General features: G+C 38.2%; 3 protein-coding genes and 2 long non-coding RNA genes across 7 annotated transcripts in view; 2 read left to right on the forward strand and 3 right to left on the reverse strand.

Moving 5' to 3' along the window:
• epx (eosinophil peroxidase) overlaps positions 1-5,130 on the reverse strand; it is a 9,950-nt gene extending 4,820 nt beyond the window's left edge. Inside the window, 8 exon segments of the mRNA XM_025056351.1 lie at positions 71-454; positions 964-1,170; positions 1,261-1,390; positions 1,466-1,682; positions 1,976-2,151; positions 2,232-2,322; positions 2,636-2,737; positions 5,100-5,130. Of these exon segments, the coding sequence (XP_024912119.1) occupies positions 71-454; positions 964-1,170; positions 1,261-1,390; positions 1,466-1,682; positions 1,976-2,151; positions 2,232-2,322; positions 2,636-2,737; positions 5,100-5,130 (1,338 nt within the window).
• A 6,895-nt stretch (positions 5,131-12,025) lies between these two features.
• LOC112487097 (uncharacterized) lies at positions 12,026-14,541 on the reverse strand. Of its 2 annotated transcripts, XR_003049855.1 has the most exons (4): positions 14,402-14,541; positions 14,097-14,311; positions 13,040-13,174; positions 12,026-12,263 (listed from the first exon to the last, which is right to left on the reverse strand). It is a non-coding gene; the product is annotated as an uncharacterized LOC112487097 (long non-coding RNA). The 2 variants fall into 2 exon arrangements; XR_003049854.1 differs by lacking the exon at positions 12,026-12,263 and having other exon boundaries at positions 12,613-13,174.
• On the forward strand, positions 13,611-17,702 carry LOC103380300 (forkhead box protein P2-like). Its single transcript, XM_025056114.1, has 12 exons — positions 13,611-13,827; positions 14,125-14,459; positions 14,604-14,699; positions 14,972-15,059; positions 15,131-15,268; positions 15,870-16,029; positions 16,107-16,177; positions 16,271-16,372; positions 16,444-16,565; positions 17,368-17,413; positions 17,490-17,540; positions 17,621-17,702. The coding sequence occupies exons 1-11, from the start codon at positions 13,792-13,794 to the stop codon at positions 17,520-17,522; spliced, it is 1,227 nt and encodes a 408-aa protein (XP_024911882.1). The 5' UTR covers positions 13,611-13,791; the 3' UTR covers positions 17,523-17,540; positions 17,621-17,702.
• LOC107988691 (uncharacterized) lies at positions 14,582-23,026 on the reverse strand. Its single transcript, XR_001760177.2, has 6 exons — positions 22,888-23,026; positions 20,630-20,696; positions 19,926-20,098; positions 17,357-17,481; positions 15,173-15,293; positions 14,582-14,672 (listed from the first exon to the last, which is right to left on the reverse strand). It is a non-coding gene; the product is annotated as an uncharacterized LOC107988691 (long non-coding RNA).
• Positions 19,998-23,178, forward strand: LOC103380284 (myoD family inhibitor domain-containing protein-like). Of its 2 annotated transcripts, none has more exons than XM_025056115.1 (4): positions 19,998-20,137; positions 20,230-20,343; positions 20,614-20,799; positions 22,830-23,178. In XM_025056115.1, exons 1-4 carry the CDS (start codon positions 20,077-20,079, stop codon positions 23,099-23,101), a joined length of 633 nt encoding a protein of 210 aa, XP_024911883.1. In that variant the 5' UTR covers positions 19,998-20,076; the 3' UTR covers positions 23,102-23,178. The 2 variants fall into 2 exon arrangements, with proteins under 2 accessions (XP_024911883.1, XP_008310399.1); XM_008312177.3 differs by having other exon boundaries at positions 20,614-20,802; positions 22,830-23,176.
• The last annotated feature ends 805 nt before the right edge of the window (positions 23,179-23,983 follow it).

Here is a 23,983-nt window from a genome sequence, read left to right on the forward strand (position 1 = left end):
GCCCTCGAGTCCCCTGGAGAACACAGATTAAACACAGCCTGGCCACTAAAACCTGGAAGGAACACACGACCACCCTCAGTTACGTACCAGCTTGGAAGCAGGAAGTGGTGTTTTCCCCACGCGTGGATTTGCCTGCACCCTCCGAGGCGGTGGAGTTTCGAGGGCCGCAGGGGTCCAGGTGCGCCTGCCGACGGGGCAGGAAGGGCATGTAGGGCAGCCCCCGGTCTGAGTGATGGAGGTTTACGGCCATTGATCCCAGAGGGCAGGAGTGGTTTCTGAGAGAGGATGCCAAAGTGGTGGAGCTGCCGTACACCATGCTGGCGTCCACGAAGGAAGTGATGGCGTTGAGTTGCTCTCTGTGAGGACGATGGAGAACTCCTGCACCACAGCTGGGTGCAGATCTGAAGAAGGGCATGCAATCCTGGACGCCATAACGGCGATCGGACAGAGGTATCTGGGGAGGAGTGTCATTAATTACTGATATATTATATTATATTATATTATATTATATTATATTATATTATATTATATTATATTATATTATATTATATTATATTATATACTTATGGTATAGCAAAGCTTCTTTTGTTTTCTTATATTTTCCCGCTCTTTCAAGCATTACATATGGAAATGGTAGTTGTATTGAGGCATATATTTTTATCTACTACTACTGCTTTAATCAAATCTTTTTCTGCTTTTTTTTTTTTTTTTTTGCTTTTCAATGTGCTTACTCAGTGTAAAACCCGTTCCTGTTTAGTTGAACACAACCCTAATATACTCGCAGGAATTGAAGAAATTACAACAGCTCTGAGTCTCTCTTTTTTCTTACAAAAAATTACAAATTATACCTATCTGCGCCGAGTAGTTCATCGTCACTGTAAATCACCGTCACCTATCCCCCGACGGTTTCGTTTTCAGACCACCGGAGGCTCTCTAACATCATCTCTCTTAGGTTTTGTGCACCTGTATGGGGAAGCAGGGAGTTTCCCTGCTGCAGGTGTGTGTGCAGTCGGCTCCACTCTTGAACGCGGCCGTACTGGGACTCTGAGGTGTCAGAACCACGTCATGGTCTACCCACTGACCCCACTCCACCAGCAGGTGAGACAGGGTGGAGTCCAGAGAAATGTTGTCGTTGTGAGTGAACAGCACCTCCTGAGAAACCAGACGCACCTGCAACACAAGGAGAGTGAGGAGTGATGGAGCAGGACACAGGCGGATTCAGGGCTGCTGCTGCTGCTGCTGCTGCTGTGGGACTCTTACTGGAGGCAGGCTGACATTATGGTAGGTGTGACCTGGATCCCAGCCTCTGGGCTTCCCCCACATGTCTTCATACTCAGGAGGGAGCCAGCGAGAGTATGGGATGTTTGCAGCCCCCCATCTGGGGTGCTGTCTGAGGTGGGCAACATATACAATTTTTACATTTTTTTTTTTTTTAATCAGGGTGTGTGTGTGTTCTAACGTTTACCTGTTGTTACACTCCCCTGTGATGGACCTGTAGCGCTCAGACAGACAGCCACTCTGACAGCTCGGCCTCTGTGTTTCGGCAGAACAGCCCGTCACGTGCAGCAGATTTTCCACATCTGTTTCGCTCAGCAACTCTACAGGAAATAGCAGAAGTAACAGTAACAATCGCTCATGTTGACTGACTCTGGGGCTCCCGGTGAAAAACAGTTCACCATGTGTTCAAAGTAAGTCACTGTTGTGTAACCCCCATGTTCCACTGGTTGCAGTTGCATTGCAGTTTAAGCTGCCATTATAATCAATAAGAGGTATTCCGCCGCCTGCATCTTAGCATTTTCCCTCAATACTGCCGTAAACATGTTTATGCTCTGCCGATAATATCAGTCGCCCGATATTATCGGATGTTTACAACAGGCTCCACGTCGCTGCCGCTGGAATACAGACTGGACGCAGCCGTGCCGCAGCGCTGCCGCAACGCATCCGGTGGAATATCAGGGTAAGGCTGCTTTAATACCATGAGAGTTGGTCTGAACCATAGTGTGAGTGTAGACCATCTCTCTGATCAGCTCCACTGTGTTGTCCAGGAGTTCCGCAGCCCTGATGTGGTTCTTGGTTCTGGCCTCTGTTTGTTTGAAGTGGGACAGTAGGTCACTGGGCTTCAGGGTGCCTTCAGACAGAGACTTCTTCCCCCTGGAAACATGATCAGATTCTGCTCAGTTTCAAGTCACGAAAAATACTAATATTCCATCGTAGCATTTTTTTTTGTTAACCTTTCACTCGTGCGAGCATACGCAGCATCAGTCAGTGCAGTCGCCGTCTGAAGGGCCTCGGTCACAAACACAGAGCCCACAGATGCAGCTGCTGAGAAGACACACGTAACCGTAAAGAGAATCTCATCATATGAGTCAAACAGCACAGAAACAAAATGAACTTTTTTTTTTTCTTCTTTTTTCCCACTTTTTTAGCTTCTGAAATGAATACTAACTCTGGTTTAATCCAACTTTTTGCCCTTTTTAACTATTGAAATATTTTTATTTCCTTCATATGATACAAAACAAACCTCCTGGACTCAAAACTCCGTTTAATTAAATTTACTTTTTTTTTTCTTCCTTTTGCGACTGAAAAATACTTTTTCAGGAAGCTTGCTGGAAAAATGCAGTGCCAACAAGAGTACCTGAATGAAAGCAGTACCTGAATTGTTTGTATTGGCTCTGCTTAGGGTAGTAATCTGTGGTAAAGAGAGGACAAGAGCGAGACCTGGCAGAAAGAGGGACACCTGAAATCAGAGACACACAAGTTGACATATGTTAGAGTAGACTGTTCTGAAAAATATGTAGGGTAAGTAGCCTTTATTAAGTATATAAATATTAATCAAATCAATATACTTAGCGTTCATATCAGAATTGGTTCTAATAGATACACTTGCATCAAGTGACTTTATGTAAAGTAGGCTTTTTTTAGTTGTTTTAAATGGAGATGGATGTGAAGTTATCCTGCAAGTTTGCCTTCCTGCAATTTGCAGTTAAAAATATTTTGTCCTCGGTGCTGACAAATACAGACAGACACCTGGTTGTTATGTAATTTCTGAGAAAAGTGTCAGATATTTTGTTTTGCAGAAGGACAGAAACAATGCAAATATTCACAAGGCTTACTTGGGGATTTATTATGACTATCCTTGTCTGTGTCTTTGTCTGGGACACAGAAGGGCCTGAGTCAGCCCACATTCTCAGAATATCTCTGTTAAATTCTACAAGATATTTTTAAAATAACCTTTTCTAAGGGCTGAGCCTTGTGGCAGCAAAAGAAAAAGAAAAGCTATTTTAAAGTCAAGGAGGGGTCACACCAAATACTGATGTGACATTTGTGTGTTTCTCTTTTTTCCACTGATGGACTCAAAGTTAAAGACAATGAGAGATGAAAACTCACCATCAGTGCTCTGTCCATTTACAGCGGTTAAAGAACAGGTGACTCCTTGCGGCGAAAATATTAACTCAGATGAAGACTTCTGACCTCATCATCATCATCATGTCTCACCGCTGCGATGACCATGGCTCGCCCGAGAGCCAACAGGTGGGTCAGTGTGTCGAGGCTGCCATTTATACACAGGCACCGTGGTCATTAGGTATGTGCAGAATCCTCTTATCTGTCTGCTGATGACAGGAAGCCGACATCAAACACCGGACTCCCTGCCTCGACCTAATAGCCTCTCAAATCAAATCAGATTTATACCAGTCCACTCACACATGATGAAAACATTCTGTCATATTTCTTTATTATTTCTGATGAATGTTCTCTTCTTTCCTATAGAACTTGAGGAAGACAGTGGTGGGAAACGCTAACCTTGACGGTAAAAGTGGAACTTTGTATCATTGATATTTCTAAAGTTTTATCACAGGAATGATTTCATGTAGAGTTTAAACTTAACTCTCCAGGGAGCACATCAGAATTGACTTTTAAAACTGTTGAAAGTGAGAGTGTATTACTTGGTGCTTGTTCTTCATTTGACCCAATCCTGTCACTAAGTATTGATCTGCACAAAACACTGGAGATGCCGGGGATTGAACCCGGGGCCTCATACATGCAACCACTGAGCTACACCCCCCGACTAAGGCCTGTCCAATTCACATTCACACTCGTACTGTACCTAACTGTAAAACTAACTGTTGAACATAGTGAACACTGTATTTAAATTGTTACTCATTTTGCTTTGCAACGTACTACGGAGTGACACATGACATATTCAGTCGTATTCCTAAATTGTTGGAAATAATGGAAATAATTATCTTCTGTAATTCCAGTCCGACAGTTTACTGCTGTACCTACGTTGACACATAGGTGAAGTCACAGCCGTCTCTACTTTGTTCCATTAAAACTCAGTTGTGCAGAAACAGCCTTCTGTTCGGCCAACTGGCTCCTCTTTGATCCTCCAGGTGTGTGATAGCATCAAATGAGCCATGAGTCTCATTTCATTAGGTTGTTATTAATGTCCTCTCTGCTGACCCACATTAGCCATCGTCTCCTGTAGGCGCAGGTGAAATTCAAGAACTGAAATGTATAAATCTCTTTGTTCTCAAAAATAAAAGGATAATTTGGCCAAAATCCCAGCAAGAGAGAAATTCCCTCTTTTAACCGTAAAGCTCCGCTCGGTGACTTATTTGACGGTGTTGGCAGTTCATGACTCAGTTTAATAGAGAATGATGGCTGTGTAGTGTGAGTGGAAAAACATAACCGATGTTTGAAGAGCTCGGTATTGTTATCAGCACTCAAAAAGAGGCCAGTTACTATCATACTGCATTAGAACTTTTGAGTCACTCGTTATCATAGTGAGACCATCCACCGGTTTATACCTGGTATTGGAGCTGGAGGTAAAGCTTTTGCTCTTAACGAGCTTAACAGCACCATCTTGTGATCAGATTTTGGAACGACAAATTCTACTCCCACCAATCAATGGCCGTCCACGCACGACTTTGTTGGTTATTCTGGTTGGGTTTTTAACTTACTCTTTACAAAACAAACTAAAACTTAAACTTTTAAACTTAAAACTTAAACTAAAAAAAAAAACTTAAAAACTTAAAAAAAACTTTAAAACGTAAAAAAAAAAAACTTTAAAACTTTCCTTACTTATACCTATACCATACCTTTGACTTTGACTTTGACAATGTACGCCATGCTGTACGCAGCATGTTTTAGGACCTAATGTGAACTTTTTATTTTTATGGATTTTTTCACGATGGTAAGGCTATAGTAAGGCATGTTTTGGGTGATTTTTCAAATATTCATATAAAATACTTTTTGGACTTTTAAACACAAAATATTCACTTGGCAGCATGTTTTAGGACATAGTCTTGCATTTTAAGGCATTTCGGGGACTTTTTATTTTTATGGATTTTTTCACGATGGTAAGGCTATAGTAAGGCATGTTTTGGGTGATTTTTCAAATATTCATATAAAATACTTTTTGGACTTTTAAACACAAAATATTCACTTGGCAGCATGTTTTAGGACATAGTCTTGCATTTTAAGGCATTTCGGGGACTTTTTATTTTTATGGATTTTTTCACGATGGTAAGGCTATAGTAAGGCATGTTTTGGGTGATTTTTCAAATATTCATATAAAATACTTTTTGGACTTTTAAACACAAAATATTCACTTGGCAGCATGTTTTAGGACATAGTCTTGCATTTTAAGGCATTTCGGGGACTTTTTATTTTTATGGATTTTTTCACGATGGTAAGGCTATAGTAAGGCATGTTTTGGGTGATTTTTCAAATATTCATATAAAATACTTTTTGGACTTTTAAACACAAAATATTCACTTGGCAGCATGTTTTAGGACATAGTCTTGCATTTTAAGGCATTTCGGGGACTTTTTATTTTTATGGATTTTTTCACGATGGTAAGGCTATAGTAAGGCATGTTTTGGGTGATTTTTCAAATATTCATATAAAATACTTTTTGGACTTTTAAACACAAAATATTCACTTGGCAGCATGTTTTAGGACATAGTCTTGCATTTTAAGGCATTTCGGGGACTTTTTATTTTTATGGATTTTTTCACGATGGTAAGGCTATAGTAAGGCATGTTTTGGGTGATTTTTCAAATATTCATATAAAATACTTTTTGGACTTTTAAACACAAAATATTCACTTGGCAGCATGTTTTAGGACATAGTCTTGCATTTTAAGGCATTTCGGGGACTTTTTATTTTTATGGATTTTTTCACGATGGTAAGGCTATAGTAAGGCATGTTTTGGGTGATTTTTCAAATATTCATATAAAATACTTTTTGGACTTTTAAACACAAAATATTCACTTGGCAGCATGTTTTAGGACATAGTCTTGCATTTTAAGGCATTTCGGGGACTTTTTATTTTTATGGATTTTTTCACGATGGTAAGGCTATAGTAAGGCATGTTTTGGGTGATTTTTCAAATATTCATATAAAATACTTTTTGGACTTTTAAACACAAAATATTCACTTGGCAGCATGTTTTAGGACATAGTCTTGCATTTTAAGGCATTTCGGGGACTTTTTATTTTTATGGATTTTTTCACGATGGTAAGGCTATAGTAAGGCATGTTTTGGGTGATTTTTCAAATATTCATATAAAATACTTTTTGGACTTTTAAACACAAAATATTCACTTGGCAGCATGTTTTAGGACATAGTCTTGCATTTTAAGGCATTTCGGGGACTTTTTATTTTTATGGATTTTTTCACGATGGTAAGGCTATAGTAAGGCATGTTTTGGGTGATTTTTCAAATATTCATATAAAATACTTTTTGGACTTTTAAACACAAAATATTCACTTGGCAGCATGTTTTAGGACATAGTCTTGCATTTTAAGGCATTTCGGGGACTTTTTATTTTTATGGATTTTTTCACGATGGTAAGGCTATAGTAAGGCATGTTTTGGGTGATTTTTCAAATATTCATATAAAATACTTTTTGGACTTTTAAACACAAAATATTCACTTGGCAGCATGTTTTAGGACATAGTCTTGCATTTTAAGGCATTTCGGGGACTTTTTATTTTTATGGATTTTTTCACGATGGTAAGGCTATAGTAAGGCATGTTTTGGGTGATTTTTCAAATATTCATATAAAATACTTTTTGGACTTTTAAACACAAAATATTCACTTGGCAGCATGTTTTAGGACATAGTCTTGCATTTTAAGGCATTTCGGGGACTTTTTATTTTTATGGATTTTTTCACGATGGTAAGGCTATAGTAAGGCATGTTTTGGGTGATTTTTCAAATATTCATATAAAATACTTTTTGGACTTTTAAACACAAAATATTCACTTGGCAGCATGTTTTAGGACATAGTCTTGCATTTTAAGGCATTTCGGGGACTTTTTATTTTTATGGATTTTTTCACGATGGTAAGGCTATAGTAAGGCATGTTTTGGGTGATTTTTCAAATATTCATATAAAATACTTTTTGGACTTTTAAACACAAAATATTCACTTGGCAGCATGTTTTAGGACATAGTCTTGCATTTTAAGGCATTTCGGGGACTTTTTATTTTTATGGATTTTTTCACGATGGTAAGGCTATAGTAAGGCATGTTTTGGGTGATTTTTCAAATATTCATATAAAATACTTTTTGGACTTTTAAACACAAAATATTCACTTGGCAGCATGTTTTAGGACATAGTCTTGCATTTTAAGGCATTTCGGGGACTTTTTATTTTTATGGATTTTTTCACGATGGTAAGGCTATAGTAAGGCATGTTTTGGGTGATTTTTCAAATATTCATATAAAATACTTTTTGGACTTTTAAACACAAAATATTCACTTGGCAGCATGTTTTAGGACATAGTCTTGCATTTTAAGGCATTTCGGGGACTTTTTATTTTTATGGATTTTTTCACGATGGTAAGGCTATAGTAAGGCATGTTTTGGGTGATTTTTCAAATATTCATATAAAATACTTTTTGGACTTTTAAACACAAAATATTCACTTGGCAGCATGTTTTAGGACATAGTCTTGCATTTTAAGGCATTTCGGGGACTTTTTATTTTTATGGATTTTTTCACGATGGTAAGGCTATAGTAAGGCATGTTTTGGGTGATTTTTCAAATATTCATATAAAATACTTTTTGGACTTTTAAACACAAAATATTCACTTGGCAGCATGTTTTAGGACATAGTCTTGCATTTTAAGGCATTTCGGGGACTTTTTATTTTTATGGATTTTTTCACGATGGTAAGGCTATAGTAAGGCATGTTTTGGGTGATTTTTCAAATATTCATATAAAATACTTTTTGGACTTTTAAACACAAAATATTCACTTGGCAGCATGTTTTAGGACATAGTCTTGCATTTTAAGGCATTTCGGGGACTTTTTATTTTTATGGATTTTTTCACGATGGTAAGGCTATAGTAAGGCATGTTTTGGGTGATTTTTCAAATATTCATATAAAATACTTTTTGGACTTTTAAACACAAAATATTCACTTGGCAGCATGTTTTAGGACATAGTCTTGCATTTTAAGGCATTTCGGGGACTTTTTATTTTTATGGATTTTTTCACGATGGTAAGGCTATAGTAAGGCATGTTTTGGGTGATTTTTCAAATATTCATATAAAATACTTTTTGGACTTTTAAACACAAAATATTCACTTGGCAGCATGTTTTAGGACATAGTCTTGCATTTTAAGGCATTTCGGGGACTTTTTATTTTTATGGATTTTTTCACGATGGTAAGGCTATAGTAAGGCATGTTTTGGGTGATTTTTCAAATATTCATATAAAATACTTTTTGGACTTTTAAACACAAAAGAATCACTTGGCAGCATGTTTTAGGACCTAGTCTTGCATTTTAAGGCATTTCGGGGACTTTTTATTTTTATGGATTTTTTCACGATGGTAAGGCTATAGTAAGGCATGTTTTGGGTGATTTTTCAAATATTCATATAAAATACTTTTTGGACTTTTAAACACAAAAGAATCACTTGGCAGCATGTTTTAGGACCTAGTCTTGCATTTTAAGGCATTTCGGGGACTTTTTATTTTTATGGATTTTTTCACGATGGTAAGGCTATAGTAAGGCATGTTTTGGGTGATTTTTCAAATATTCATATAAAATACTTTTTGGACTTTTAAACACAAAAGAATCACTTGGCAGCATGTTTTAGGACCTAGTCTTGCATTTTAAGGCATTTCGGGGACTTTTTATTTTTATGGATTTTTTCACGATGGTAAGGCTATAGTAAGGCATGTTTTGGGTGATTTTTCAAATATTCATATAAAATATTTTTTGGACTTTTAAACACAAAATATTCACTTGGCAGCATGTTTTAGGACATAGTCTTGCATTTTAAGGCATTTCGGGGACTTTTTATTTTTATGGATTTTTTCACGATGGTAAGGCTATAGTAAGGCATGTTTTGGGTGATTTTTGAAATATTAATTAAATATTAATATTAAATATTCCTCCTCACAGATATAGTAAATGCCATCTGAGTTACTTTATAAAAATTACAAGTTGGTGTGGACAGTAGACATAAAAAACGCCTGGTTAAATGTCCGAAAATGATTAATTGTGCAAAGTGTAAAGCTATATACAATAGATTTGCAATTTTGCAAAACCAATGTCACGTCGTTCAAATTACTGCGTCCATCATCCATTTCCCAATGAGATCTGTTTACATCACTAGTTTCACACCGGACGGATATAACTGTTCCTGGGAGCACAAGTGTTTTGCTATTAAAAGAAAAGTTGTTGTGTGTTGGTTATTCTGGTTGGGTTTTTAAACTTACTCTTTACAAAAAAAAACTTAAACTTAAAAAAAAGTTTTTTCTTTCCTCACCTATACCATACCCTTGACTTTGACAATGCACGCCCTACAGGGCAATGAGAAATCCCATTCATATTTTCCTGTTTTTGATCATTTTCTGGAAATAAATGCAGATCATACACAATATTCCAATTTTTTTTTTTTTTTTTTTTAATTCTGGAAGGTTTACAACAAACACAAATTACAATGAAAATACAATACCAGCAAGGCAGAATGAGCTGGAACAACATTAAGTGAAAATGGAAAAAAATAATTTCTATTTATTTTATATATTTGTTCACATAACATCCTTATAACTATACTAGTTCTGCCTATATATACACACACATAGGTATACTGTGGTGTACTTTGCTATACATACACATTACACCTATTTAATTTAGAATAACAAAATATAATGTATAATAATTGCGATTGCTATCAACACCACACATGGCAACAATAATTATGTACTCATACTAATAACACTACTCTATCTATCTACTTCAACTAACAGACTCATCTACTACCGTCCACTGTTCAGATTTCCTATATTCATTGACAGTGTGCTGCTACTCATGTTTGCATTTTCATGTATTTTACCAAATTGTACGTTTTTATTTACTTCTGACAAAAGCTAACGTTAGCTGCCGAGACACATAAGCTAGCGTAAATTGCATTAACAACTGACAAGTTGTCAGTTGTTAGTTGTCAGTGACAACTGTTTTCAAAAACCCACCATTTCAATCAGTCAGACGAAGCCGCCATGCCCAGTTTTTTGGCTCGAACGCCCGCTGGAAGCCCAAACAAATAACACTCATGTCTCACTCGCCGGATCTGCAACCGGAAATAAGGACCGTACTACGTATTCCTATTTCCGTTATACGAACGTTCCAATATCAGCGCGCCCCCTACTGTTGACAGCTGACATTCACATTCTTTTTTTTTTTTAGTTGATTTAGTCTCTTAGAACTTTGATAGAAAGAGCGTGCTTTGACGAATGTAACAGAAAAGCTAATTGGTGAAAATCTACAAAATAAATAATTTAAATACAAAATAATATAAAATAGTTTTTTTAGTTAATAGTTATTTCAGCTATATATATCTACACTTATAAATATACATACATGTATACACATTTATTATATATATATATATTTCAAATTTTACTCATTTTTTAAAAAGATTACATCCAAACTTATGTCTAACTTTATCTGTAGTTAATGACTGGACTACTATAATACACCCAGGATAAATTATTGGACAAATATATATTCAAATGAATAAGCATAAGTTTTATCTTGGTCCCTAGCCTCTTTTTGCTGCCTCTATTTTTGTGTAAAATCACATGTTGGAGAAATAAATCAGGAGTATCCATGGTCAGGGTTATCCTAGTTTAATCTAATCCATTCTTTTAGATCATCACGATAGAAGAACGGCATCAGGGAGAATTCTGAGAAAGTCTGTAGTAATGTAGTCAATCACTATTATTCACTATTTAATGTAGTAAATACATATTTTTTTTCTTTCTTTTGTGTCTTTTTTTTCCCTCTGAAAATCAACTGCTGTTGTCACTGACTTCTCCACTGACAGATGCTGTGACTCCTCCCTCTCAGGTGGAATCACAAGTGGAGACGATGTCTTCCATCCTTACTTTTAACTGCAGGACTGGGAGATATCAGGTCTGTCTGTCTACTCTCAGTGTGGACACCTGAATGGTTTGTTTTTTTTTTGTTTGTTTGCTCATCTTTACCTTGTGTTTTTTGGAGAGTTTAGTTACTGATCATTTTCTAAATTTTCTGCTTCATTTTTAAATGTAACTGGAGCTGCCAGCTGATTAACAGGGATGTTGTGGAATAAGGAATGTCTTCATTGTTGAATGTTGTCTTACAGGACTTAGGTTGGGACCTGAGTCTTCTCTCTGACCCACAGCAGCTACGCACGCAACGGAGAACAGAGCAGGAGGAGGAGAAGTTGATGTGGACTCCAGTGGAGGTGATATTATTATTATTTTTTTTATCATTGCCTTTTTTCTTTGTCTCCTTCAGTAGATCTGAAGACAGGGGCAAACTTTTGACATTACATCTGCTCTGTGCTGGAAAGTACTAGCAAAAATGTTAAAAAGCAGACATAAATATTCAGAGGCAACTGACAGGAAAACTAATGAACTTTATTTTAAGGTTGTTTGTTGTGATTGTGTTTTCCTAATGTAAACTCCAAAAAATAAATCTGATTTATTTGTTTTATACTGTATTTGTAGTGTTTTTCTAATGTAAACTCCAAAAAATAAATCCGATTTATTTGTTTTATACTGTATTTGTAGAAAATACACTTTTAGAATAGAATAGAATATATGTATATATTTTAAATTTCAATAATTTGTGTGATTGCAGTTATTTCCATACAATATTCCTGTTAAAATAAATTAGCAGAATTTTTTAGCGGGAATTCAGCTTGATGGTCCAACTGTGCTTCAGACATATTTTGTGTGTTCAATGTCTAAAACCTGGTGGGAAAAAAAAGATAATGTGAAATACTTAAGTGATGTGTGATTTAAAAAACAAAATCCCTCCTTTACATTTTAAGGTAAAATCAGGCGAGTTAATGTGGAGATTTGAGTTTAGTTTTTGTGTGCAGTCCATATATATATATTAGATTTCTCACATTAGTATTTAAATTCTGATTCACTATAATATTATTCTACAACTTTAAGTGAGGAAATATAACTTATTATTATTGTATTTATCTGAAAGATATATATTAACAAATCATATAAATAATATTATTATTGTATTTACCTGAAAAATATATATTAACAAATCATATAAATAATACCATAATAATGCAATGTTTTTGTTAAATTCAAAACTATTTTGAATTTTTTTTTTTTCAGAATTATTAAATCTTTTCTAGGGATCTCTTGTAAAAAAAAACAAATTGCTGCTGCGTCTGTTTGTCCACAAAGGCAGACGCAGGCGATCATCGTGACGTGATGTCAGACAATCGGTACCAGTGCAGAGCAGTTATTATTCTGTGAGAGTTTGCCTTTATTAATATCCGTACACTTCTATTACCGGTCACAACAAGCATGTAATTGTGCTGCTAATTAACTGCTCAGTCCATCTCCATCTCATTTAGGGTCAATGACACAATCCAGCATCACGATGTTCCTAAACAGTCGACGGCACTGTTTTCTAATTGGATTGGAAAGATTTGCGTCTGATGGACATTACTGTTGAACACTTGACACCTGCCCTTTGTCTGGCTCAGGCGTCCTCTCACCTTCACTCCGTCTCTCCTGCTGTAGCTGTCTGCGGCCAGGATGTCCCTGCAGCAGAAACAGCAGCTTCTGTCTCCAAGTCAACTTCAGGATCTGATCCAGCAGAAGCAGCAGAGTCTTCTTCTTCAGCAGGTAGACTAAAGAAAAAAAGAAAAAAAAGAAAGAATAAATAAGTAAAAGTCAGGTAAGCAGTTCTTTAAAAAAAACCTACTAAACTTCTCTTTTAGTTTTGATCGTTATAGTATTCTGTTTATCAACACTGTAGCTGCCTGTAACTGCTTCCTGGCCTGCAGATGGTGCTAATGTATATTTAAAAAACCCATTTAGATAATGTACTGCTAAACTATTGTTTTACAAACATCTAACTCTGGGGTGTCAAACATACAGCTCGTGGGCCAAAACCGGCCTGGTAGGGTTTACAATCTGGTTTGCTTTTTTGATGAATTTTGAAAAAAAAAATGCAAAAAACTTTATTTTCAGGATTTAAAAAAAAAAATAAATATAAATATACTTGTTTACATGAAAAAAAGCAGAAAAACATGGACTTATTGCTATTTATAGATAACACTGTTTTGATCGTACTGGTCCAGCCCACTTGACATCTAATTGTTTGACATTCGGTTTAACTCCAAATATCACATTAGTCTGTACACGTGTTAATCCATGACCACTGTAGTTGTAAACTGTCTAAACATTTTTTTAGCAACAACTGAGAGACTTCCACAAGAGGCATCAACAACAGATTCACCTGCGAATGCTTCAACATCAGTCCAGCAAAAAGACCAAGGAGGTGAGTACGGTAGACGCAAATAAAAAAAAAAATCAGATCTGAACTGCACTCAAAGGGGAAGGAAAGAAGTAGAAAGTTATTTGAACGTCTCACCTCATTGACCTGGGAAGAAACTGTAGGAAAAAAAAAAGAAAAGTGGAGAGAACTGAACACCAGGCACCAGGAAGTTCAGAAGAGATAAAGTTGTTGTTGTTCACAGAATTATTGGCCCCCCAAAAAAAACTATCACCACAAAGACTGAAAACCAAGCTGAAGAATAAATGACCTACCAGCATGTGTTTTTTCCTCTCTCTCCAGCTCTCTCCTCAGCACCTCATGTTCCAGCACCTCCTTCAGTTGCAGCAGCAGCAGCTGCTGCAGATCCAGAGACCAGTCCTCTCCTCCTCTGTCCTCCCTCCAGGTCAGTCCTCGTCACAGTGGTGCTTTTCCTCCGACAGATCCAATAACGCACCTCTGTCTCGATCTTTGTCAGTCGGCTTCAGCTCTGCAGAAATACAGAGAATCCTGAGAGAGCTGACGAATGAAATCAACGAGGAGAAGACTTCACACTCTTCAGCTGACAGTGTGTCCTCACAAGACGCCTGGAGACACAGCGGTGACCAGCAGACGTCCTCTACCGCGTGGACAAACTGGTAAGATCTGTCGGCTTCAAACCAGGAGACTCATCCCTGTTTTTAGAGCGTGGGGAAAAGTATGACAGAACAGTTCAACTCCAAACAGTTTTTAAATCCCAACCAAACCTGTGTTTTTTTTGTCTCTTGTTTTTCTTCTCCTAGTGCTGAGGCTGTGTCCTCAGGCGTCCTCTATAACCGCGGGGTCTGTAACTGGCCTGGATGTGAGTCCGTCTGCGAGAACGTGAAACAGTTTGTCAAGTAGGTTTTCAGCACCAACATCATTCACTGTAAATGTGTTTAGATTTCACACTCTCAACGGAAACGAATCAGCATCTCAGGTTTTATCAGATTATTTATTTGATATTAAATATTACTGGTTCACATTTACCAAACACTGAAAATCTGATGCAGTGGTTCCCAAAGTGGGGGGCGGGTTTTTAGGGGCATTGTTGACTGTTTTTTCCTGTAGTATCGAGGTGAAAACATTTGAGTGATTTGATTCTCATTTTATTCTTTTGTATGTTATTTAGACACATAAGCAACGACCACCGTCTGGACGACAAAAGCACAGCCCAGTGCAGGGTCCAGGTCCAGGTGTTTCAGCAGCTGGAGTATCAGGTACGTTACCCTAAACCACTTCGTAAACAAAGTGTTCTTTTGAAAATCAAATTCTCCTTCTTCTCCGACAGCTCTGCAAAGAACGCCAGCGTTTGCAGGCGATGATGACTCACCTGCATCTGCCATCTGCGGCGGTACAGTGGCTCCCTGCTTCTGAGAGGCGACGGTCGCCTCAGTCTGACCCGGCCGCTGACCCCCACAGTCCTGAGGTAGGTTGTGTGCAGTGACGGCCGACTGAAGAACAAAAACAGAGGAAATGGTCCGTGAAGCGTGGCTGCGTTTTTTTTTTGTGAAAACTGCTGTGTCTGAGATCGACTCTGCTGTAAAATCTTCACTTTTCAAGTTTAATAACGTGGAAAAAACCTGTTGTCAAATGTGATTGTGATTTGTTGACGCATGAACTAAAGCTGAGGAATAGTTTGAACCTGCTCTGACCTCGGCAAACGCGGGAGGAAAAGAAAAAAGTTTTGCTGGACTTTTTTCCTTCCAAATTGTCCGGCTCTCGCCTGCCGTGACCTTTCAATCCTCCTGCTGCTGACATCACCCAGGGACTGCCGTTGTTCTCCACATGATAACGTTGGAGCTAATCATTTGTTAATCTTGCAAATACTGCACCATAATCACAACAGTCGCCAAACAATTTCACCCTCTAATTAACAATCATTTTCCTCCGTCCTGCTGTGGTGTTGGTGGAATCAGCAGCGAGGAGGCGAATCGAATCGCTCTGTTACACTGAGAGCCCTGTCGTCTGGTTTGGGTTTCTCTGCCGCTCTCTGTTAACTCCCATCACTCCTCGTCTCGCTCGCTCAGCTCCCGTCAGGTGCCATCAGTGACCTGAATCCACCAGACTTGACTAGAACACATCACTTCAAACCTCCGGCCCCGGTCATCGCCGTGTGCCAGGCAGCAGACGAAGATTCAGCCGCTCTGACTGAATGTCAACAGCCTGCGGTCCATTCACAGCCCTCGGGTCTGTGCTTTGATAACTTTAAACACAATCGTTAGACCCGTTAGACGAGTTACTAAACTGTATGTGCCATCTTTCAGAAAGTGAATATGAGCTGTACAAGAACACTGACGTCAGGCCACCTTTCACCTACGCGACACTGATCAGACAGGTACAGCGCGGCCTCCGCCTGCTGCATAACTGAACCCTTTTATTTCAAATGTTTGATGATGTTCGTTTTTTTTTTTTCTCCCCCCCGTCTCAGGCGATCATGGAGTCGTCAGACATGCAGCTAACGCTGAATGAGATTTACAACTGGTTCACGCGATCGTTCGCCTACTTCAGACGCAACGCTGCCACGTGGAAGGTGAGGTTTCAGAGGGTAATTGAACTGAATTTACGCGGCACCTTTTCACCCTCTGATTCTTTCCGGATCAGAACGCGGTGCGACACAACCTGAGCCTCCACAAGTGCTTTGTGCGGGTGGAGAATGTGAAAGGAGCCGTGTGGAGGGTGGACGAGGGGGAGTATCAGAAGAGGAGATCCCAGAAGATCACGGGGTAAAGATGATCAGACCGCAGCGACCGTGAATGTCTCTTACAAATCACGTCGTTTTGGTTTTCGGTCGCGTCATTATCCAGACAACACAGTTTGTTGTATGAATTGTGCCTGGTGTGTTCCAGATGTATTCAATTGAAAATGTAAATGTGAAAATATGAATATTCCTAGAGAGCGCTCGCGTACCTCTGGTGGTATGCGTACCACAGTTTGAGAACCACTGTTCTAATGTATTATAAGTCAAGAAATGTGTTCGTTAGTTAGTCAAAATCAGATAAAGATTGGCCAAGGAAAAAGGATTAAAAACCGCAAAAATATGATAAAAAAAGACTAGAATATTGGATTATATATAAAACAATATTCTGAAAAAAGTAAGAAAGCAAAACAAAAACAAAAAAACCCCAAAAAACCACAATCTTACCAGATAATAGTATATAGATAGAAAATGTTTCCAGAAATTATGAATTTCTATTGTATAAAAACAAAATAGTTGATGTTCAAAAAAGAATGTTTCTCTGCTGACGGGTCATCAAAAATAAATACAGATTTAGTAGCATTACGAGTAGTAGTATTAGTAGTAGTATTAGTAGTAGTATGGCGGTACACAGCTCCAGACCAGACAAAAATATTCTACCAATTTTGGGAAAGAGATGCTAGGTGGATTTGAACCAAGGACCTACTGCGTAGGAAGCTAGTCCCTTAGCCAGTCCCTTAGCACTGATCATATTTCCTGTGAGCAACAACATCACAACCAAGTCCTTGAGTTCCAGATGTTCATCTTTCTCCCTCTCACCTTTTCAACAGGAGTCATCCTCTGATGAAGAACGTGTCTCCACACGCTGCTGTTCAGGTAAGAACGTGTGTTTGACCGTAGCCTCAGGAGTCAGTCCGGTATCTGTCCCTGATCACTGTGATTCTCTGTGAAGACAGCACAAGACAAAGGACAGCGGTGTGAGTAGAGGCCACAGAGTCCAGTGGTGAGTCAGGGTTATGTCCCGTGTTATTGAATGTTGACAAAACGTCCGAGTGGTGATTTTAGAACGTCTCTGTTCCCCAGCACGTGCCGGGTCTTTTCTGCCCAGTGATCAAGCGATGAGTCCGACTCAGCTGAGAGTGAGATGGAGACGGGCAGTTGTTCCAAGGTGAATGAGTAAGAAAGGGCTGAGAGTGACCTGACCGAACATGGAGACGAGCGGTTGTTCCAAGGTGAATGAGTAAGAAAGAAATACCAAGGGGGGTTTTTATGTTTGTGTTTTTAATAATTACAATATATTTTTAAAATATTGTGAAATGTTTAATTAAACTATAAGATTTTTTGAAAAAAAAAAAACCCTGAAATATCCTTGGATCCATTTTTTATTAAAAAAAAAAAGAGAAAGATAAGTCATTCTGGACTACAGAATATGAAACCCTGGTGTGGTTTGGTTTGGTTTTGTAATATTTCTGTGGTGATTTGAACACGTTTGTCTGTCTGTCGTTGTACATTTTGACTCACTGTTTTGTAGTCGTCATTTAAACAGCGTCTTTAATTAAACAGAATTTTCAAAAATATAAAATATTTTGTTTTATGAGTTTGGATGTTAAACTATGACAAAAACAGATTTGGAGTTTACACAGAAAACGGAGGTTGTTGTACGGAGGTGTCATGTGATTGATATGTGATTAATAAACGTTTTTTTTTCTTAACTAAAGAATCTAACATTTAGTGTGAAAATGTGTGTTTTCATCCGCAGTAATGACTTGACGTAGTTCATTACGTTGTTAAAGAAATCTGTTTTTTATATTGTTGTATTTTTGTCACATCCACAATATTAACTTACTAACTGTTAATATTGTTGACTGTTAAAAAATATATTAAAAAAAACAAAACAAAACCCTGAATAGATATGTGACTCACTGAAGCTGCTGCTGTCGTTTTCACAACACACACACACACACACACACCTGAGTGGTTGAGCTCCTGTGTTCTGACTAATGTCAGTAATTGTCTTCACTGAATGATAATGAGTTTGTTTAAGGTCTCTTCTTTGATTCCCTGTCAGCCCATTGGATGACATTTCCCTCTCACTGTCTTCACACACGGTATTCACTGACTGAAAGTTAGCTCGGTGCTGCACAACTTCAGTGCCTTCACTTATGTGTTGCTTTGATGTGCCATCCACTCACTGTGAGGCTCCTGAGTCAACATGGGTTTTTTTTTTTTTTCCTTCAACGTAGTACTTTTGACAGTATTTAGTCAACAGCCCCTCCTACAGGGCTGGTCTGGTTCACTGTCACAACAGCCCTGTCACGGTGATGCTGTCACCGAGAACACCAAAAAACTCCTGAGCTCCGACAAAATCAAACAATCTCTGTACAAACAAATTAATTATAGAAGAACCGCAGTAAAAGATGTATACATTATTCACTGGAGTGACTATGAAATTATGAATTTTATAATTATTATTATTACTATCAAAAGTCATACGGATATAAAATGCAATCAATTATTAAGGAATGATCATTTAAAAGGTCAATTTTAAAAATCATAAAAAGTAAAAAAGTATAATTCATTATTATTATTTGGTAGCCATATTAAAAAAAAATTACAAATTAAAAAGTAACTATTAAATATTTCATAATTTGTTTCCATAAATTAAATTACAGCACATCTTCACAAAATAAATAAATACATAAATAATAATAATAATAATAATAGCAGTAACATTAACAGAACAAATGTACAATAAGGTCAGAATGTGAAATATTATTAAATAAGTCTTACTTAAAGAAGAAATGTATTTTCTTTTGGTCTTTAAAGAAGCAAAAACCCGCTTAAATAAAATTATATTTATTTTTAGGGAAATTAATTTGCTATTCTAATTATTTTTAAATCCAAGTTGTCATTTAAATAATACAAAAAATATTTTTAACAATTTAAATAGTAGGCAATTGTACCAAAACATGTCAAGTATATTGTCAAGTATACTCTTAACTTTTTTGATAATACTTTTTGTATACTGTTTGTATGTTTCCTCTTAACTTTTTTGATAATACTTTTTGGTGTTAATACTATATTCAATGAGGTCGATTTGAAGTCACATGATGACACATGACCAGCTGTTCTGATGAGGTCGGCAGATTGGTCCGACTGTGTATGTGTTTGTCGGCTGAAGAGGAGCGGACAGTAGCATATATCGAGCTGGCACTCTGGTGAGGTATGTGTCTCCATTGTGTTAGAGAACCAAAAGCAGACCAGAGGAGGTGATCGTCACTCGTGTTCAGAGTGACAAACACAACACATCTGCCAGGAAGTGGAGTGTTGTCCCGTACAACAAAACACACACACCCACCCACACCCACACGCCCACATATGTACTCACAGCTCAGAGTCTTCTGAGTGGTGACTCAGGGCGGCATGCGGGGTGTTGCTGGAGGTTTCCCGACCCCTGTGTGGACAGAAGGAGGAGGATGGAGGAGGTGAGCGGATGAAGACGCAGGACTAGAGCTCCTGAGCAGCCATGAGAATCAGACATGTTTCCCAGAGAACATCTACCTGTGGATGAGAAGAAAAACCAAAGTAACAAGACTGAAGGTAATCGCCATCATTTTACCATTTGATTTAACGCTTAAAGCATACATATAGTATATATTTTTAATTTTTTTTTTTTTAAATGTATGTTTCAGCTAAACGTGAGTCATCAGCACACAGCAGTACACGTGTCAAGTCGCCACAGGAAGTCCATCCAGCATGTGACCCTGTTAGTAAAGGAAATGCCATTCCTACTGAGCTCATCAACAGTAAGTGGGGAAACAATACGGTGAACAGAACGATGTTGTTGTGGATCCTGGCAGTGTGAAGTTGAAGTGAAGGTGACGGTGTAACGTACAGTGAAGTGGAGGAGACACCCGTGCGTCATTGTGAATATGATCAAATATGAATTAATAGCTCATTTTGTGTTTTTGTCCTCCTGAAATGGTCGCCCACTGGTTCACCATCAAAACTCGAAGAAGAAGTAAATGAATCGATTTGACTGACGACAACGTTCGTTTATGTATCTGTGCGTTCAGCCCAGCCTCAGCCTACCTCACAGGAGGGACCAGGACGACAGACATGTCCAGCATGTCCCCGATGTGGTCTCACAGTTCCAGATCTGCAGGGATCCAGTTTGTCAGTGGACAGCAGCAGCAGCAAGAAGAAGAAGAAGAAGAAAAAGAATAAGAGCACAAACTATTACAAGCCTGCAGCCACACCAGGTGGTAAGAACAGTCATTTGAATGAGTTAAACACAGAGTAATTAACACAGGTTCATTATCATAAGTTAGTTAACGATAAACTTTTTGTAGCTTTTTTTTAAACACAACTTTTCTTAGACTTGTTTCAGCATGGTCCAGGTTGAAAAAAAAAGTCAGGGGTTATTTTATATGAATATTTCAAAAATGACCCAAAACATGCCTTACTAAAGCCTTACCATCCTGAAAAAATCCATAAAAATAGAAAGTCCCCGAAATGCCTTAAAATGCACGATTAGGTCCTAAAACATGCTGCCAGGTGGATATTTTATGTTTAAAAATCCAAAAAGTATTTTATATGAATATTTCAAAAATCTCCGAAAAGTCCCCGAAATGTCTTAAAATACAAGATTATGTCCTAAAACATGCTGCCAAGCGATTATTTTGTGTTTAAATGTCCAAAAAGAATTTTATATGAATATTTCAAAAATCACCCAAAACATGCCTTACTAAAGCCTTACCATCCTGAAAAAATCCATAAAAATTAAAAGTCCCCGAAATGCACTAAAATGCAAGATTATGTTCTAAAACATGCTGCCAGGTGGATATTTTATGTTTAAAAGTCCAAAAAGTATTTAAAATTTTTTTCTAAACCATGACTCACTATAGCCTTATCATCGTGAAAAAAGATAAGCTTGGGAAATAACAACATTTACAGCACCACCTGCAGGAAACCGTAGTACGCCAAACTCAACAATGTAGGTTTCAGCAAATTAAACAAAAATAGAGGATCATCGTTACTTCAACTCAACTGAAGGAAACCCAGCTTGAAAAAGATCCTTAGTTCTTATATCTAAATAAATCTCTAAATAAATCTATTGTTTTTTTTTTTCATTTAAAAATGATTTGTTTCTCAGACCGACTGTTCTCCTCTCACTGGTATCAAAGCCTCTGTTCTCCCACTCTGAGTTGATCATTATCATTTATGTTGGAGTTATGCATTAAATGAATGCAGCGACGTCTTAAACACAGATATTAGCATAAGTGATATGTGGGGGGTTGGATAATTCCAGTGGCTACGCTGGACCCCACTCCCCGGGGATCTTTACCGTCTTCTTTTCATTTATTCGTTAGGTAAACAGAATCAAACTGATTGATTTGCACGAGCTCCCAGACTCCTCGGGTTGTGGGGAGGATTAAAACAGCAGTGGTGTAATAAAAACAATGGTTGGAGTGCTGGGAGACGCAGCGTAGCGCAGCAGTTAGGTCAATGTTTGCTATTTCATTTGGACCTAATTTGAGTGGATGAGCAATTATCTTCTGACAGCGCCTCTCCTAGCTGTTGTTCATAAGCGGGGCGCCTCCGTGGCCTCCTTCAGTCTCCCTGGAGGGCGGAACAAATCACTTTGATTAAGTAAACACAATCAGAGTTGATGACTACAGCACAGTGGTTTCCCTTTTAACTTGCAGTTGGAGCATGCACGTTCGAGGGAGACTAATTCAGGGTTAATAGAGCAGTTATCCTATAATCTGAGAGTGTCTGAAGGGGGTTTTCTAGAGCAAACCGCAGCGGGGCCTCCGACGATACGTTGATTTATTGTCGATTATCCAATTCATTCATTTTACCAGCCTTAAATACGCAGTATTTGTTTGGCTCTTTCAGTGTTGGAATGCAGAGAAAAGCATATTCTGTCAATTTCAGAATGTTTATTTGTCCACCAGGGGGGGAAAAATGCACTGATTGTAATTTTAGTCAAGGATTATGGTTGTTTTGTATGGATTCGCAAGATTAAAAAAAAAAAAAAAAATGAAGTCAAGATGGTAAAACAAAGCTGAAATTTGTCTCTTTTGACTTTGCTAAGGTTTAGCCCCCCAGCTGCAGTACATTAAAATACTTAGTTATTTTAATGTACTGCAGTCTGTTTGTCCAATTAGACTCAACCCATCCACCTGTGTGCTACTGGCTTCTGAACAGAAGGGTTGTTTTTAGCTCGTGTCAGTGTTGCAGGGGTCACGACCTCACTGACCTCCATCACGTCTGTCCTATCTCTCAGACTCGTGCTTCCACTTGCTGCTGGCCTGCCTGTCGTGTCAGTGTTCTGTCATTCTCACCGGCCTGCTGGACTCCTGCTCTTCCTGCCTCCACACCTTCTGCTCTTCCTGCTGCCGCGCCTGCTCCCGCTGCTGCGCTGCCATCCAGGAGACACCCGTGGAGGAGATAAACTGCCACGCCCACTGCCACTCAGTCCTGTTCGACTCCTGCTGTGAACCGACGGAATGCCTGGAGTTCTGTCTGGACTGCTGTGACATATGCCACCGCAGCTAAGAGTCAGATGGACCTGAGGAACGGAGGACAATGGACGGTTCATTCAAGCTACTTTGGTGTTTTGGAGGAAAAAAAAAAAAAACGCAGATTTCGGTGTTTTGGAGGAAAAAAAAAAAAAACATACCTGCAGAGTTTTCCACATTATTAAATATTTCAAGTTATTCTTGGAACGTATAGTTAATAGAGGAGGGGGCTAGAGACCATATCTTTGATTTACCTACACTTTTTTTTCCCTGATTCACACAACAACACATTTGTTAATCCCTGGCTCCTCAAGGCCAAAAACTTTCCCCAGATGAAAACAACATCCTGTCCATGAGTCAGGAGGTGGAAACCTGCTTTGTTTCAGCACAATATATATATAGAGTTTGTTAATCCCCCTCTTTGTAAGTACCTTTGGATAAAAGCGTCTGCTAAATGCAGAAACGTAACTGACGAGGCCTTCTGGGTCACTCCTTACGAGTGGGAATAAACAGACTACACTTAGTCAACACTACTTGAAGGCATAAATTATGATGTTTTAAATCAATAATGGTTGTTTCCTACCAAACCTGGCCCATTGATGACTTGACCGGGGTGTAACCTGTAATCTACTACTTTTTGGAGCCATGGCACATATTTTTCATTTTAAAAATTTATATTAAATTTGACAGAAAAAAATCCCATGATGCACCTCTAAACAAAAATATCCCAAAGGGTGTATATAATGATGTCATCATGATGTCAATATAATGGTCATCCAGATTAAACATACTCAAAATGTACACAGGACGAAGTCGGAGCCCATTGAGTTGAACACATACACTGATACTGTATACTTGCAGCAATTGAAGAAAGATGTACAGGGGGCGCTCCTTCAACGGTGTTGTTTTTATAGCCATC

Source organism: Cynoglossus semilaevis, chromosome 6, assembly GCF_000523025.1.
Source record: "Cynoglossus semilaevis isolate Cse_v1.0 chromosome 6, Cse_v1.0, whole genome shotgun sequence".
Classification (NCBI taxonomy): domain Eukaryota; kingdom Metazoa; phylum Chordata; class Actinopteri; order Pleuronectiformes; family Cynoglossidae; genus Cynoglossus; species Cynoglossus semilaevis.